At 36.4% G+C, this 16399-nt stretch overlaps 1 protein-coding gene across 2 annotated transcripts in view; it reads left to right on the forward strand.

The window, feature by feature from the left end:
* Positions 1-14083, forward strand: part of ZFR (zinc finger RNA binding protein) — a 49562-nt gene extending 35479 nt beyond the window's left edge. For both annotated transcript variants that reach the window (XM_083883921.1, XM_083883922.1), the window contains exons 15-20: positions 825-966; positions 5888-5985; positions 6802-6897; positions 10738-10849; positions 10945-11042; positions 11716-14083. In XM_083883921.1, coding sequence (XP_083740047.1) covers positions 825-966; positions 5888-5985; positions 6802-6897; positions 10738-10849; positions 10945-11042; positions 11716-11895 — 726 coding nt within the window. In that variant the 3' untranslated portion in view covers positions 11896-14083. The remainder of the gene's footprint in view (positions 1-824; positions 967-5887; positions 5986-6801; positions 6898-10737; positions 10850-10944; positions 11043-11715) is intronic.
* The last annotated feature ends 2316 nt before the right edge of the window (positions 14084-16399 follow it).

The raw sequence follows: 16399 nt of genomic DNA on the forward strand, positions 1-16399 counted from the left end.
TTAAAGGGGCTTTCAGGCAGAGGTATGGGGATAGGAATAGCAGTTCCTTACTAGTATGTATAACAAAGCAAAACAAACAAAAACTACAGCATTAACAACAAAACAGTACCAAAAACCTTGAGGGCTTTGCTTCACAAAACCCAGGGCAGTTTGGTGTTGGTGCCCCTGCAGGACCCTCAGAGCACCAGGCTGGAACAGTGGAAAAGTCCTGGGCTGGTGGCTGGAATGGCAGAATGTCCCTGGCAGGGCAGGGGGGTGCAGGGTCACTGTAGCAAAAGGAGCAGCGCCGAAGAAGCCGACGGTGGGGCAGGGCTGGTCCAGCTCCAGCAGGGCCGGCGGAGGAGCTCAGAATTCCAGGGCACACGAGCAGATGATGGTCGATTTCTCCAACGCTGAGAGCCAGATCAAAGCTGCTCCAGCTCTGTCCTTTACCTGCCCCAAAACTCGTGTTATCTCCCTTCTGTATCCCTCTCTGAGAGTAACTCCCAGTGACAAGAAGTGTAGCCAAGTGCTACAGCTCCTCTCCTTTGGCGTCTTTGTTCTACTTGAGCAGCCATAAGTACCCAGTAGTTAGTTTCCTAGCAAATTATGGGAAAAATTCCATAAGGGAAAAAAAAAGAAACAACAATAATTTAGAAACAATACCCAAGTCCGCATATCTTTATATTCTGTATGTTGTTTCTATGACTATACAGGTACCTGTTTCATATAATTATATTGTGTTTCTCTCCTTTTGTTGAAAAAAGAATATGTTGGAATCCTTTTTCATTCTCATATTTTTAATGGCCACATGCTAATAGAAATTTCTGTTTCTCAATATCTAGGTAATAAGTCCAGAGAAATACGATATCAAGTGTGCAGTCCCAGAAGCAGCAATAATTTTAAATTCGTGTGTGGAACCCAAAATGCAAGTTACAATCACACTGACATCTCCAGTCATTCGGGAAGAGAACATGAGGGATGGAGGTTGGGAAGTTGTTAAAGATGTTACTTATTTCTTACCTGGTTTTTTATGTTTATCTATTCTGCTTAAGATGGCACTAAGGTCCTGGAAGGCAACATGCTGGCACATGCATTTGATCGAAACTTTGTTATTCAACAAACAGTCTCAGTAGACAACAGTTGGTTAAAATAAATGTGTATATGATGCTTTTATTTAATTTTTAATATTTTTAACTTTATGTCCAACCTCAGCTTTCTGGAAAAGGTACAAGCTTGATTTCCCCTCCCCTGCCTTTTAAAATTATGTGGAAAACTAAGTATTTTATAGCAAGCAGCTATAAACTGGCTTTTTAGAGCAGTCTTGCCTTAAAGATTGTATGGATTTAGAAAATCAAATCACAGTTTTTTGGGTTTGAACTGGGTCGGTATTACCATCACTTAGACATTCTGAATAGTGCCACTTAAAATGCACTTTTACAGTACTTTTGACAGTAACAGTGCTTCTAGCTTTAAAAGATGATGCGATTTTTTCCAGCTCTCTGAGGTTGCTTTTTGGTCTGAAGTGCTTTTTGAGTATATTTAGGCTCCTGGTATTACAATCACTCTTCTATCCAACTGGCAAACCCAACTAGTACAATAAGAAATGGCTTTGTCATTGAGCTGAAGCAGAAGGTGGAGCTTGGGAATCAATTTATGTTTCTGAAGTCCACAGTTTCTCTGGTGCCAGCAGTGTTGCTTTAGGGTCTGTTCTGTAACACTTTCAAAGCTCCAAAAGCTTTTAAGCCAACAAGCATGATAATGTCTGCAGTACATTGGTTCTTTTTATTTACGGGTCAGATAAAATTAACTTTTGTTTCCTTTTAATCCTGTATTTTCATAGTTGAAAGAGATCATAGCAAACAAGGTTCTGGTGTTTGACAGTGAACCTACAAATAGGAAATCTGAGGCTGTTTTAACACTTCTCATATACAGGTTGAAAGAAATTGTATGTGTGTATGTATACATGTGCTTGTGTATATACGTATTTATATAAGCCACAGAGGTTTTTTTTATATTTCATCTCATCACTACATGTCCTCTAAAACACTTGAGGTTTTTATATTGCATTACTAAGTGTCCTGTAGCTGTGACTAGTGCATTTATAAGCAAGCTATGTTAACAAAGTCATCCTACATAATCAGAAAGAAAAATTTTCAACATGCATTTGGTGGTTTGGATGACTTCCAAAGAGTCTTAGAGTGCTTTTGTTTTAAGCTGTGCATATTATTCCTAGCTATAAAGGCTTTGTATGTGTACTGTCAGACCCAACCAATTTTCCTTAGTTTTGGACAATCTGAATGTAACATGACTCTGGGCTGAATCCAACTTTCCATATTACTTAAGTTTATAAATAATGCATTTTATTATTAAATTAGACTAACCATTTAATGAAATTAACCTTAAACACCATGTTTATTTCATGATGTACTCTGCAAAAGTGCAGTATTGATTCCTGCTACAATACTAAATTTTAACTAAGTGGTTTCTGGCCCAAAATTCTGTGATGTGGACTAAAAATAAAACAAATTTCAAATTACTACCAGCAGTCCCCTAAGTTATGTCACCAAAAGGAAACAAATCTGTATTTTTGTCTGACCCACACTTGAGTTAAATTATCTTTATGAGTTTATTCACTGCTGAATGCAGTACTGCCTCTAGGCAAACAAAATCAATTTAGATTTCTCCTCAAGACACTGAGCAGTATAAAATGGATGTGCAGAAAAGTTCACTTTTGAAACTGGAGCAAATAGAAGACTGAATTGCCAATTACTGCAGCAAAGAAGTTCCTTATTCCGAAGACTGCTGTTTATTTGCTGCAGAGTAACAGTATGGGTTTGTGTTTTTCTTACTGCAGCTTCTCATGCTCTGTGTCTTACATTGGTTTAAGGTTTTCATTTTCCCTAGCCTGCTTGGGGAGCTAGTTCAGGTGTTAAGGAAGGCTTTACCGGAAAAACCAGTTGGAGTAAAGATGCAACTTGAGTCTTGCACATGGAGTAGAATCATGTTTGATGTGTTATTATGTAAAAGGCTAAAAACGACCCACAAAACAGTGAAATGAAATTGTTAACCGCATAGCTACTGTTCCTTACAGTATTGTGCGTTTGACAGTTGACTGAATCTGATACATTTGAAGAGCTCTAACCCAGCTGTGGAGTCTTCCTTCATCAAACAAAGTGTACATACTTAAAAACACCTCTGTGTGTGCGCGTGTGTCTTTTTTATCCTTAGCTCACAGCCCCGGTCCAAAGCCTTCTAGCAGAGGGACTTGATTCCTGTCAGGGGTTGCTGCCAAGACATCGGAAGGATTTTTGACCAAGGTTTTCTAAAGCTCAGTGTCACACCTGCCATGCTTTATAAAGGAGGGGTTTGGATGCATAGTCCTAGCATCTGCTGTTACTTTGTGTTTGGTTATTTTTTGTTCGTTTGTTTTTCTTTTTTTTCTTTTCGTCTTTGTCTCTCTCCTAGAATGAAGCAGTGTTCACACTAGTCTTATAATAGTTGACTGGATAAAATGTATTTTACATAATAAAACTTACCTAAATTGACATATTTGTTAACTTTTAATGAAGAGGTAGTGTGGACACAGCACGTCTAACTGAAGATTAACCCCTTATGTTTAGGCTAGTAATAAGCTATACAGGGTCAGAATTCATGCCTGTGTTTTGTAAATTAATTCAGTTTTTGTCTTAGTTTAGTAGGGTGGTATGTTAGGCATCTGATTTTAGTTACACAGTCTTTAAGGGGTTAATCCTGAAATGTGAAACATATGCAAAAATCCACAGAATAAATATTACAGGAGTTCCCTTGATATTTTTTTTTCAGTCAATGTTTTCTCAGTGTAATAATGCCTCAGCACCTTCTGACTCTCAGAGTCTTTAAGTTCCAAGGGTATTTCTATGGCAGCTATTAGTAACCAGTTTTAGATCAATGTTTCCAGCACTAAAATTATTTTCTGTACATTTAAATTGCAATTCTTTTCAGTAAAGCTTTTTTACAAGTTGAAAGTTTTCAGACACAGAAGGTTCAAATTATTTAATGAATTATTGTGCTAAAAGTTTGGACAGTGTCACCTATTTGCTTATTAGTTTTAGGAGAAAGCAAACAATTGACTGATGAGGCTATTGGCCCAACAGCATATATTTGCATTTTTAATTTTTCAACCTTATTTTGCCACTTTTTCCTGTGATGGGTTTTCTCAGGATGTACTCCTTGTCTCATATATCTGGGTTGTACTCCTTTCGTCACTTAGCTTTAGCTGGCACCTCTCTTTTGTAGGTTTGGAGGGGATTTTTTGTTGTTGTTGTTTTTGTTTTGGTTTGGGTTTTTTTGTTTTGTTTTAAAAGAAACATCACTTTAAACATTTTAATTTACTCTGCAATTACATTGTTAATGAAGATTTTAACTTTTCACTTTAATATATAGTCTGTAAGTAGCAATATCTGTGTGAGAAGTTATCTATGTTCTTCTCAACTTTGCTCTTATGAAGTCTTCACCTTTTCATCCCTGTGCAAAGCAATGGGACTATCCTCTCAAAATGTTCAAATGTAGTACTTCCCATTAAATTTAGTTACTGTATTGCAAAGCTATACTGCCATGTTAATTCATGGCCTTTTAGCTCTAAATACAGAAGAATCACACTATTTTACATTTATTTGTGATTTCAGAGTACAATTTCTGCAACATTCCTAAAAGCTTCTTGTTGCAGGCATGTTTCATGAGTCTCATTATTTTTTATTTTATTTTACTCCTTGGCTTAACTTAAATTAAATCTTAGAGAAGTAAACTGTACTATTTCAAACAGCCAGCTCCTGTGAAACGTGTGCCATTAAGTGAGGGCTTTTTGTTTCATCTTACCTGGTGTATCACCAGTTATGCTAGCAACATATGTTATGACCAGTCACCATAGCCATTTTCAGAATGAGTAAAAAAGTAACTTCTAAGGGTGATCACTGATCTGATTATATCCATATAGTTTTCAAGTAACTCGGGGATACCATTTCACATTGTTTAGTGGTTCCAGTTTCACTGATTAAACCACTTCTGTGGCCTCTTCATTTTTGGTAGCAAAGCAGTCAGCTTGGTAATCAAATTATTTTCTGAACATTTAAATAAGCAATATCTGCTATTTTTTTCCATTTTTCAGACATTTTACTTTGCTTTTTAGACTATTCCATGCTTTTCTTTATCTTGGTTAGTCTTACGTAATGCAGTCCCTTTTCAGATCCATCCTTGCACCCTAAGTTTTGCTGGAACAGATATATTATGGGCTGAGGAATTTTATTTATATTGGTAAGAAAGAAGGTACTATAAAACAAGGAACTCTGTAATATTGAAGAACATGTCACATTCCTTTAGTCAGGTTTTTAAAGTAAAATAATTCCAAGCTTAAGGCACGATAAAAGTAACATCATTACTAAACATTTAGTGCTTTTAATATTTGTTATACTTAATTTTTCTTTCAAGAATAGGTCCCAAATAACATGTGACAATTAAAATTTAAAAAAAACTAAGTTTGAATGTTTCTACTTGGTTAAAGTGGATTTTTGTGTTCCTTCTGTCTTGTCTTCTCTGTGCTGGTGCACTGTGTCCAACCATCCTTCCTTCGGTATTTAATTTTAGGGGATATGTGTTTTTCCAGTGTTAGCTGAAATAAGTACTGCACATTGCATAATCAGCAGTGCAGTTGAAAATAACTTCAGAGCTGAAGTGCATTATGCTCTTGATCTTCCTGCTGGGTTGATGCCCTAATCCTAATTGAGCAACTACTGCTGAACATTTACATTTCTCATTCAAGGGTTTAAACTTTAAATGGCATGTGTGACATTGAAGCTATTTAAGGAAGTGTCTTGCTCACCTGGTCAAACACCCATTCCTCACTGCATTTTGCCAATTCAATCCATTTTAGATGTAACCTCGGGTATGGTGAAAGACCCACCGGACGTCTTGGACAGGCAAAAATGCCTTGACGCTCTGGCTGCTCTACGCCACGCTAAGTGGTTCCAGGTTCGGAACATCATTTTACTTTCTTCTTGTAGCCTTATGAGAGATTAGTTCAGTTGCAATATGAATGTTTAACTGTGTGAAAACACTCAGCGTTGTTCATGCTAATAATACTTAATATTTTTCTGGTCCCTAAATTTAACTGTAGAAGGTTGAGTATGGAGGAGCTGCTTTATGCAGTTATTGCTCATTTGACGTAATTTTTTTTCCCGGTCATTGAGAAGGCGATGTTGAAAGTTTGACTCGCTTGGGGTGATCATATGTTGTATATTTGTTATATATTCCATAAGGCTGCAGAGTAACTTCGCTTTAAATAATGGAATATGTGTTTAAAGCTTTGTGTTTAGATTTAAGACTTTTTTTCCTATTTCTTTAAGTGCATTAAGTGTAGGGAATGAAAGGTGAGAAGCAACTGTTTGGTTTAGTGACTTTGCATTCTGGCAAAGGCACAATAAAGAAACCAAACAGATTCCCTTAACCTTTCAGTCTCTATACCTATTTCTTAGATCTTTACTTTATCCTTTTTATTGCTAATATAGAAAGACACTGTATTGTTTCAAATGAACATAGGTCAAAGTGTATAGGGGATCAAGAAATGTTATTCTTGTATAACCTGTGCACTTTGACTTTTACCACCTTAAATTACTAACCCTGTATAAAATACTGCTGTAAATGGCAGCTCATGGAATAAAGTTGTAGAATGATTTGTTTCAATCTTGTATCTGAGCTTCCATTGAACAGTGGTGTTTTAGTCTTTCAACAAGTCCTATTTGCTAAGGGTGCAGGGGTTAATTAATTGGATTTTGTATTGCTCTCAAGGCTAGAGCTAATGGTCTGCAGTCCTGTGTGATTATCATACGTATTCTTCGTGACCTCTGTCAGCGGGTTCCTACTTGGTCTGATTTTCCAAGCTGGGTAAGTAATTTTTTTAAATGAGTCTTCTTAATAAATACATCACTACAAGGAAATTACAAGGAAGTGTTGATACAATTTTTAAATTCAGACTTTTTCAGTATGTCATTTGGGATTTTGGGGGGCTTTTTTGCTAACAAATCTCCAGATTCCCTCTTAAAATACAGTTTTCTGAGGTTTTTCATTTGAAGCTAAAAATTATTATTTTTTCCGAAAGAAATTTTCTTGGTATTTTATATTCTTTGTGGGTAGGTTCATATTCTAGGTTTTAGCATTTTTGTTTTAGCATTTTTTTCCTTTACTCTGTACAAAAAATTTCTAACCACCTACTCTGAATTTCTTGGAGTTTGCTGAAACTTATTTAAAGTAATGTCAGTTGTGCCCAGATAGTTCTGTGATAACAGAAAGAACTCAAAAGAAAAAAATTACAGTAGTTCTTATGATTATTATGTCTCTTTCACAAGGTGAAATACCACAGTAGTTCAGTACAGCCTGTGGTTGTGTCATCATCATATTTCAGTCAGTGTCACTTAAATCTCTGGGTTATATCAGGTCACCTTTCGTAATTCAGTTGAGTGTTCTTGGAGCATTCCTTTTGCATTGACTACCTTACAAATGCTCCAGATATTAACAGATGTACAATTGGACAGATTGGACAAAGTTACTGAAACAAATACCTGACACATGTACCATTTGAAAGTAAACCTAGGTTTGACTGTTGTGTTTTGCAGACCAAATCCAGTTGTGCAGTACTGCTTCCTTCTCAGTTTTGACAGGAAGAGCACTAACATTGTTTTGAGCAATTGACTTTGTTTAGATGAGAAATGTTTTACATCTCCACTAAGTTTGCAGGCAGTTTTATTAAATTATTTCTAATAATATTTATTGATTCTGGAAAGGAAGTGGAGTAGTAATGTCTAATTTTTAAAAATATTTAAAGGGAAAAAGCTAGTGCCAGTTTCAGTACTGCATTTCATGAAAAGTACACTAAACAAATACAGCTTAAAATATGCTAAAAAGGGCTCTCTTAATATCACTATGACACTGAGTTGGCAGAGAATGAACATTAGCATACTTTCAGAAAAGTATCTTTACAACTATTGCAACACAGAGCAGGGATATGGATGAAGAACAAGGAATGTGGCTTCTTAATTCTCATATTATGTGTTCCAAGGCACATCCAGAAGGGAAGCAGTGTGTCAGACCTTGCTGCATCTCAGTTCTCTCCAAGAGTGATTCCCGATTTGTTCCTGGTACCTGATGCATTCTCAGTGAGATGGATCAGCACTGAACTGATCTCAGCTGTTCTTTTGGCCTGTAGGAAAAGTCTTACTGATAAAAGCAATGACAAAATGGAAGTGGTGATTTCAGCTAGTACGGATGGAATTCCATAGATTGGAGTAATACAATTTTCTGGATACATTCTTCTACCCTCTATACTAGAAACCTTCTACAAAGAAAAGAGATGACAGAGATTTTTTTAAAAAAGCATAAGTAGTTGTAAAAATAGAAGTTAATGGGGAGCCTGAATGTTCACAGTAGTAGCATTTCATGTGCCTTAAAGTAAAAACTAAATTAGAAGAATTTTGTCAGGTTCCTACACATTATTCAAATTTGAATTCCAGCCTTTTGTGCACATAAACACCAGGACACATAATTCATATTTTCCCAAGACTGAGTTATAGACCTCAGTGTGTTGTATGAGAATCCAAAAGAAATAGATTTTAATAAATGCAAGATCCAAGATCTGCTTTTTTTTCTTTAGTGATGCACTTTGCTCCCTACTTGAAAACATCTAAATTACACTTGCCAAATCCTGACTGATACAGCAGGAGTATGGAAATAACATGCTCAAGAATTGAAATCTGTTAGTTAAATGGAGCTAAAACAGAAAGAAATGGGCACTCTTAGTGATAAGCGCTGCCTGTAGTTACTTGCATACATCAGAATAAATATTTACACCTTGAAAGGAAAAACAAAAGATAGCATTTGAACAACTGTAGATGTGGTGAGGAGGGCAAGGCCCAAACAACAAGTGTCTCCAAAAAGCCTACCAAGAACCATTGCTTGAGAATTAAACTTGACAAAGAGGTAGCAGTGAAACATCTATCTAATTCTGGGAAAGAGATCTAGGAGAAGTGTTTTCTTTTACAAATACTTTTATAGATTCTTCTGGGAAAAAAATAGTGTCTAATAAAAGTGAACAGTGGAAATATTCACAGAAAAAAAAAAACCAGCACTTAAAACACAGCTAATGATTTAAACCATTTTAATTAACATCAAATAATGTATACATTTCAGAAAACATATTTATCATATATGCTTTTTTACACTTGTTTAACATCTGAGTTGGTGTTGGTTGATAACCAGGAGAAAAATTGCTGTAAGCTTCAGTTTTACTAAACTGAAGGACTAATGAAGATATTAAGCATTTTAAGAACATTAAATTCTTGATGTTATAAGTTACTATACTCTTGTAGAAAAAGCTATTTCTATTTTTCTATAGCATCCTGTTCCATTAGGTATACTGTGTAATGTATTCATGTGGCTGACAGAATCAAGTGTCCCAGAGTGTTTCCTATTCTCAAAAATGGCTGGACAAGTTGTCTACCTGCATATGTAGGCTACTACTATATAAATTTCTACAGAATTACAGAACAACTTGTGATGGGAAGAAGCCCATCATAGAACCACTGAATTGTTCAGGTTGGAAAAGACCTTGAAGACCATAAAGTCCAATTGTTAACCCAGCACCACTAAAACATGTCCTTAATTGCCATATCCACATATTTTGTGAACACTTCAGGGATAGTAATTCCAACTCCCTGGGCACCCTGTTCCAGTGCTTTACAACACTTTTCGTCAAATTTTTTTTCCCAATATCCAGTCTAAACCTTGCCTCATGCAACTTGAGGCCATTTCCTCTTGTCCCATCACCAGTTTTGTGGGAGAAGAGACCAGCCCCGGCTGGGTACACCCACCTCTCAGGTGATTATACAGAACAATGAGGTCACTCCTGAGCCTCCTTTTCTCCAGGATAAACACCACCAGCTCCCTCAGCAGTTCTTAACAGAACTTTGTGCTCCAGATCCTTCCCTAGCTCTGTTGCTCTTCTCTGGACATCCTCTAGCAGCATCTCAGCGTCTTTCTTGCAGTGAGGGGCCCAAAACTGAACCCAGGATTTGAGGTGTGGCCTCACCAGTGCCCAATACAGAGGGGCAGTCACTGCCCTCTCCTGGGCCACACCATTGCTGATACATTCAGGATGTCCTTGGCCTTCTTGGCCACCTGGGCACACCCTGGTTCATGTTCAGCTGCTGCTGACCAGCACCCCAGGGCCTTTCCCACTCAGCAGCTTTCCAGCCACTCTGTCCCAGCCTGGAGCTGCAGGGGTTGTTATGGCACAGGGACAGGACCCAGCACTTGGCTTTGTTGAACCTCACACAATTGGCCTCAGCCCATGGATCCAGCCTGTCCTGATCCCTCTGCAGAGCCTTCCTGCCCTCCAGCAGATCAACACTCCCACTCAGCTTGGTGTCATCTGCAAACTGGCTGAAGGTGCTCTCAATTCCCTCATCCAGATCATCAATAAACAGGAGTGGGCCCAACACTGAGCCCTGGGGGACACTACCAGTATCAGTATTCATTTTTAATCTGGCACCACCTTTCTTTTTATTTGTCTTTATAAAATAACTAGGATTTCTTTCCATTTTAACTGAAAGTGTTCTACGTTGTGTAATGTTCTTCAAAATTCAGGATTCAAAATTCTCTGCTGAGGAACAGTATCAACTTTATTCTTAATCCATCTTCTAATTTGGCTGAATCCTCCTTTTGTTGGTCTAGGCTATGGAGTTGCTTGTGGAAAAAGCAATTAGCAGCGCTACTGGACCACAGAGTCCTGGAGATGCACTGAGAAGAGTTTTTGAGTGTATATCTTCGGGAATCATCCTTAAAGGCAAGTTGCCTTTTATGTATACTTACACTTAACTAACCTGTGATCTTGCTTGTAATACAGTAAAAATGTGCTACTAATTAGTGTGATTATTTTAGGTGGTCCTGGCCTTCTGGACCCTTGTGAAAAAGATCCTTTTGATACACTTGCTGTAATGACAGATCAGCAACGAGAGGATATTACTTCAAGTGCACAGGTAAAGGAATGTAGGTGTGAAGTAACTAAATTTGATGGATGGTTTTGTTTTGGTTCTGGTTTTTTTTAGTGGAACTTAATATTTGGACGTGTATTTTGTTTTCTCAGAATGTAGTAAGATCTTACCAGTCTTAAGCTCGGCATTGTACGTATCACAGGAGAGGATGTTCATAGTGTTCATTATTGCACTGAAACAATTTTTTTTTCCTGAACAATTTGTAGCATTCTTATCTATATATCTAGATCTGTAAACAGGCTTACTCTACAGCAGTACGTTACTAGATTGGAAATTTTATAAATCTGTGTAAGATTCATATGATAGTAATGACCATTCATGCTTGCAGTTTAAGAGGTTATTGCCTCTGCCTCCTCATTTAATCTCTTTGCTAATGATTCCTGGTCACATGTCACTTAACGTGGCACATGACAAGCCTTGGCTGCTTCATGCAAGCCCAGAAGCCCTAACACATGAACATTAAGCTAAGATGCTGCACTTACAGAAATGTGACATACATGTTTTAGTGCATTGACTTTGTTGGGGGACAGAAAGATGGAATAATTAGAGCTAAGGGTAATACCACACATCACTGATGTTCTTCCCTAATTGTTTGACAAAGTGCTCAAAAGGGACATTTGTTTGTAACACAAGTAACTTTTCTTTACCATTTTTCTAGTTTGCGCTGAGACTCCTTGCATTCCGTCAGATACACAAAGTTCTAGGAATGGATCCATTACCACAGATGAATCAACGCTTCAACATCCATAATAATCGTAAAAGGAGAAGGGACAGTGATGGGGTCGATGGGTTTGAAGCAGAGGGAAAGAAGGACAAAAAAGATTATGATAACTTCTAAAAATGTTTGTCATCATTGCTAATATTGATGGTAATGAGAAGTCCATTTGTTGCCTTGCTTTTACTTCATTCATAATGATGTCTGTTTAAAACGTCCAAAACCAGCTTCTGAATTAGATTTGGAAGAGAACAACCTAGCTCTTCTGTGAGATTCTGAATATTTTAATTGGATGTGCTGTATCAGACAAATTATGGATGGAAAGACTGCAAATGGAAACTTGTTATAGGAAAAAATAGTTTTCCCTCATTGCATTTTCTTTAAATGTGTTGCTAATTTTAGTATATTTTCTTCTTTTTTTGTCTTTTTTATTAACAAGTGCATTGTCTTCCTATCTTGACTGTATTTAATGCAGCATTTGTGCTTCTGTTGCTATGTGTATTTCGACCTTTTATTTAGAAGTATTTTTGTTTGCCTTTGACACTAGTTGTATAAGTTACTTTGTGTTAGGTAGTAGAATTGTTCTCCTCCCAATTAATATTTTAAAGAAGGGGTTTGTTTTCTTTTTTTGTAAAGTGAGACTGCAGGATCATGTTTTTTTCTAAATGTGAAGGGGTTACAACACATAATTGTCCTGCCATTTGAGTGCTCAGAATTAAATGTTTCTGCCAATCTTGTGGCATTTGTCTCCTTAGTGTGATATAACAGTGTAATTAAGACAAATTTGTGTTAATCTAATCGAGTTTGCTGTTAGTTGTGCATTAGCAGTATAAAAGCTAATATATACAGTATGGTCTTGCAACAGTTTTAAAGCCGCTGCATAATTGATCAAAGATTTGCATGATGGGTTTTTTTTATAGAAGGGCTTCTTAAACTATTATCTTAGGTTAAATGCATAGGTCTTTGTATGATTGACTTTGTGACATAGCAAGGCCAAAAAATAACTTTCTGAATTTCTTCTCTCAACAAGCAAAGGTGGGCATTTTCCATTTAGACAAAGTTAGTCATTCTTTTCAGTCAACTTTGTCAATATGGTATTAATGCCTCTCAGCCCTTAAAATAAATGTTTGTCATATCAGTGCCTGTGAGGTTATTCCTTATATCTGTTCCTGTATAAACTTTCTGTGATTTTTTCAATAATTCAAAATTTAAAAGTGAAGTATTACTTAAAAAGTGAAGGTTATCAAAGAAAAAAACCCAGAAAATTATTTGCTGTGGCCATAGTGTATGCTTATGTCTCTTTCAAAAATCTAAATATAGCAGTGGTGTAAGTAAAGTTACATCATACTGTTGATGTATGCTCTGGTACACAGATGTGATTTGTTGTCACAGCACTACAGTGGAATACACAAATAAAAGTTAAAATTTATTAAACGACTAAAATTCATTACACACTGGAAACTGAAGTTTCACTTACTCTGTTAAATGTGTATTATGCTTTGTTGCAAATTCATAAAACACAGATTAACATAGACTAACATTCCGGTAGCTACATTATCGATGGCTGTAGGAGAGTATCACATGTGACAAAGATAATTTGTTATTTCTGCTACAGTTTATTAAGAAAAGCCCAAATTCTGTTCCATTTCAAGGTCGAATTTATCTTTGACCTTTTTAATAAGCAACTATTGGAGCAGGGGGGATGTTTCTGTTCCCAGTATCTACTGCTAACCAGCGTGGGCCTATAGAATAAAAATACAATGTTTTAGAAAAACAGAGGGAATCTAAAGACTTAAAAAGAAAAACACTTAATAATAGTGTTCTGCAAGCGTCAGAGTGCAATTTTAAAGGGAGTGATTATAAGGGGTTAGCATATAAAATTAAAGCTTTCTCATTGTAGGAAAGCTTTCTAAATAATTAGAAATACAAAAAGCAGAAATGCTTTGCAGTTACTTTAAAAAATTACTCATTTTGTTGTTTCATTCAGCCTTCATGCATAGCTCCAAGCATATGCTTGTTCTAGGGGATATCTTGCTGCCATCGTGTCTAGTTAGCCATTACTATTTATTTTGAAAGCTACAGGTGCTATTCATGTGGCTATTTCAACTCCATACCAAAGTTTTTCCTCATAAGGCAAACTTGTCTATTCAGGAATGTGACCCTAAAATATAGGATTAAAAAGGTCAAAGATGTATTTTAGATTTTCTGTATTTTTGTTCTACTGGCTTTTAGCACCTAACCAGTTTCTGGATCTTTTGAAATATTGTATACTTAAAGTGATTCCACATTAAATATGAAGCTGTGACCATGATTTTTGTGCTGTGTGGTGAAAGGTGAATTTGCAGTTTGTTTCTGGTGTTCCTGCTCATTTTAATGAATAACTTCTGACTCTTGTTAACAAATCTAAGAGTGTAAAAACGAAGTTTTCAAAAGTACAGAGCTAGCTTTGACTTAAATACTACACTGTGCACTTAGGAAGACAAAACTGACTAAATAGGCATTTTAATACCCTGTGTTTTGGTAGTGCTAGCAGTTTACTAATAAGCACTGCTTACATTTTTTATTCAGCAGTGCTCTGTATTAAATCTCACAATCACAAACACTGTGCTCCTCATTCACAAAAGGGAAATGTATACAGAAAGGATTCCCCCCATGCTCACCTTAGAAGAAGAGTTTGTGAACATGTGAGCTGTTCTGTTTCAAAGCTTTTTTTTTCAAACTTTGACTTGTCATCCTAGTTCATAAGTGTGTCCTGTCTATGAGCAGTGTGGTTTCACGTGGACCTATGCATAAAGGCACTGCTAGAAATTAAAGTCTGTTAGACATAGTCCATTGACTTCTTGCCCTTCTATGAAATTCTAGATGAACAGTTAAATTTACGTAACTATTGAATATGATGGGTTCATTTGCAGCTTCTATTTTTAGACCTTTTAGTGCTTAAAATTGTTCTGCCTAGAAAACTTTGAACAGTTGGAATCAACTTTAAATATTCATGCAACAATTTGTATGTATATTTAACATTCTTGTTGCTGATTGAGTATCTACTGATCATTAGTCTGTTAAGTAGTCACACAATGCCGAATTCATTTATTAAGCAATTAAGACTTCTTTGGACTAATCAAACATTTGAATAGTGAAGCATTAATAATGGTGGGGAATAGACACAGTTAACAATGATTTCTTGCATTTGTATTTCAGTTTTACAAAGTACAGTGATAGATTCAACAAAGACATCTGTTTTCCATATTTATTTTTTTTAAAACGATAGCTGTAAGCTATTTGGCTATTCTAGCTAAAAAGGCTAGCAAATTAAATTTCTCCTGAGAGAGTCTTTTATAGATCTTCTCAGAAGATCTTTTTATCCTTCAGCATGGTATTTCTCAGACTTTCAAAATGAAACAGATAGCTGGTCTTTTTGGGGAAGAAGAAAAATCTAAGGAGTGTTATCTATAGACTTAGTATGGCAGTTTTGATTTATATCCAAATGAAAATCAGACTTCATTCTGTGAATATCTGTTAATATGTATTCTTACATTTTATTCCATTCTTTTCACTTGCATTATGAAAGTCTGAGAGAAGCTTGCTGTTGTTTATTGAACTTTCTGATTGTTTATGGTTTGCATTTTAAGAAACACTGCCCTAATAATACTCAACAAGTGTCCAGTTGCTACCAAGGGCAAAAGTCACTGTTTTTCAGGAACTGGCAGCTCTTGCTGGGGATTTTGACCCTGCACAGTGCACACTTTCCCACATGTCATGGTCCTTACCATACCTATGTTGGCAAGGGTCATAATTTAGAGACATCTTTAATACTTGTGTTTTTGTAAAGCAACTGGTATTTATTGCAGAGTAGTTTAAAGCCTACCAGCTTGCAGAGGCTCAACCACTAGCTTAAATACTTTCACATATATTCTGCATCAGTACTGTTTGAGGTTAATACCCTGAATCACAATAAACATAGAATGGCATCAAGAAACCTTTGTGGATTTTGTAAGTTTCCTGTACTTAAAAACCTAAGACTGTGGAATGGAGTAGCTGAGAAAATAAATGGCTTTTTCTACAGTAAAAGGTTAAAAGTAAGACAAAAAGCCTCTTGTTTCCACATAAGCATCACAAACCTTGCACCTTATATAACCTCTTTCATTTTCTGCAAGCTGTATTGTGTTTGTAACAATAGTATGCATGTATGATCAGACTATGTAAGACAGCCTTATCACAGACTTCACTTCTGGCACACGTTTAAGTTTGCCAGTGATTATCTGTTGTGCAAGTTAATGAACAATATGGAGAGATGAAACTACCTGAATACAGGAGTTTACTGGTCATGTTTTACACACTCCTGGGGTATGTGCTGGTCCAAAAGGTGCATGCCCACAGCTGCCAGTCCCACATGGATACCTCAGCATGGCTTAGGATGTTAAGAATGTCACTGCTTAGGTAACTACTTCATATTTTCACATGTGGGAGAAAAGCATGGTATACATTCAAGAACTGGAGCCAGAGTGATCCAGGATGTTGCCAGTATAGTCACGTGAAACTGCAGCTTCAGTAAAGTAGGATGATCATTGTGGTATCAGCAGCAGTGTGCTTGTCACACAAAAAGTGTCTGTGATAATTAAATGCGATC

Source organism: Zosterops lateralis (genome assembly GCF_965231275.1).
Source record: "Zosterops lateralis genome assembly, chromosome: Z".
NCBI classification, from domain to species: Eukaryota; Metazoa; Chordata; class Aves; order Passeriformes; family Zosteropidae; genus Zosterops; species Zosterops lateralis.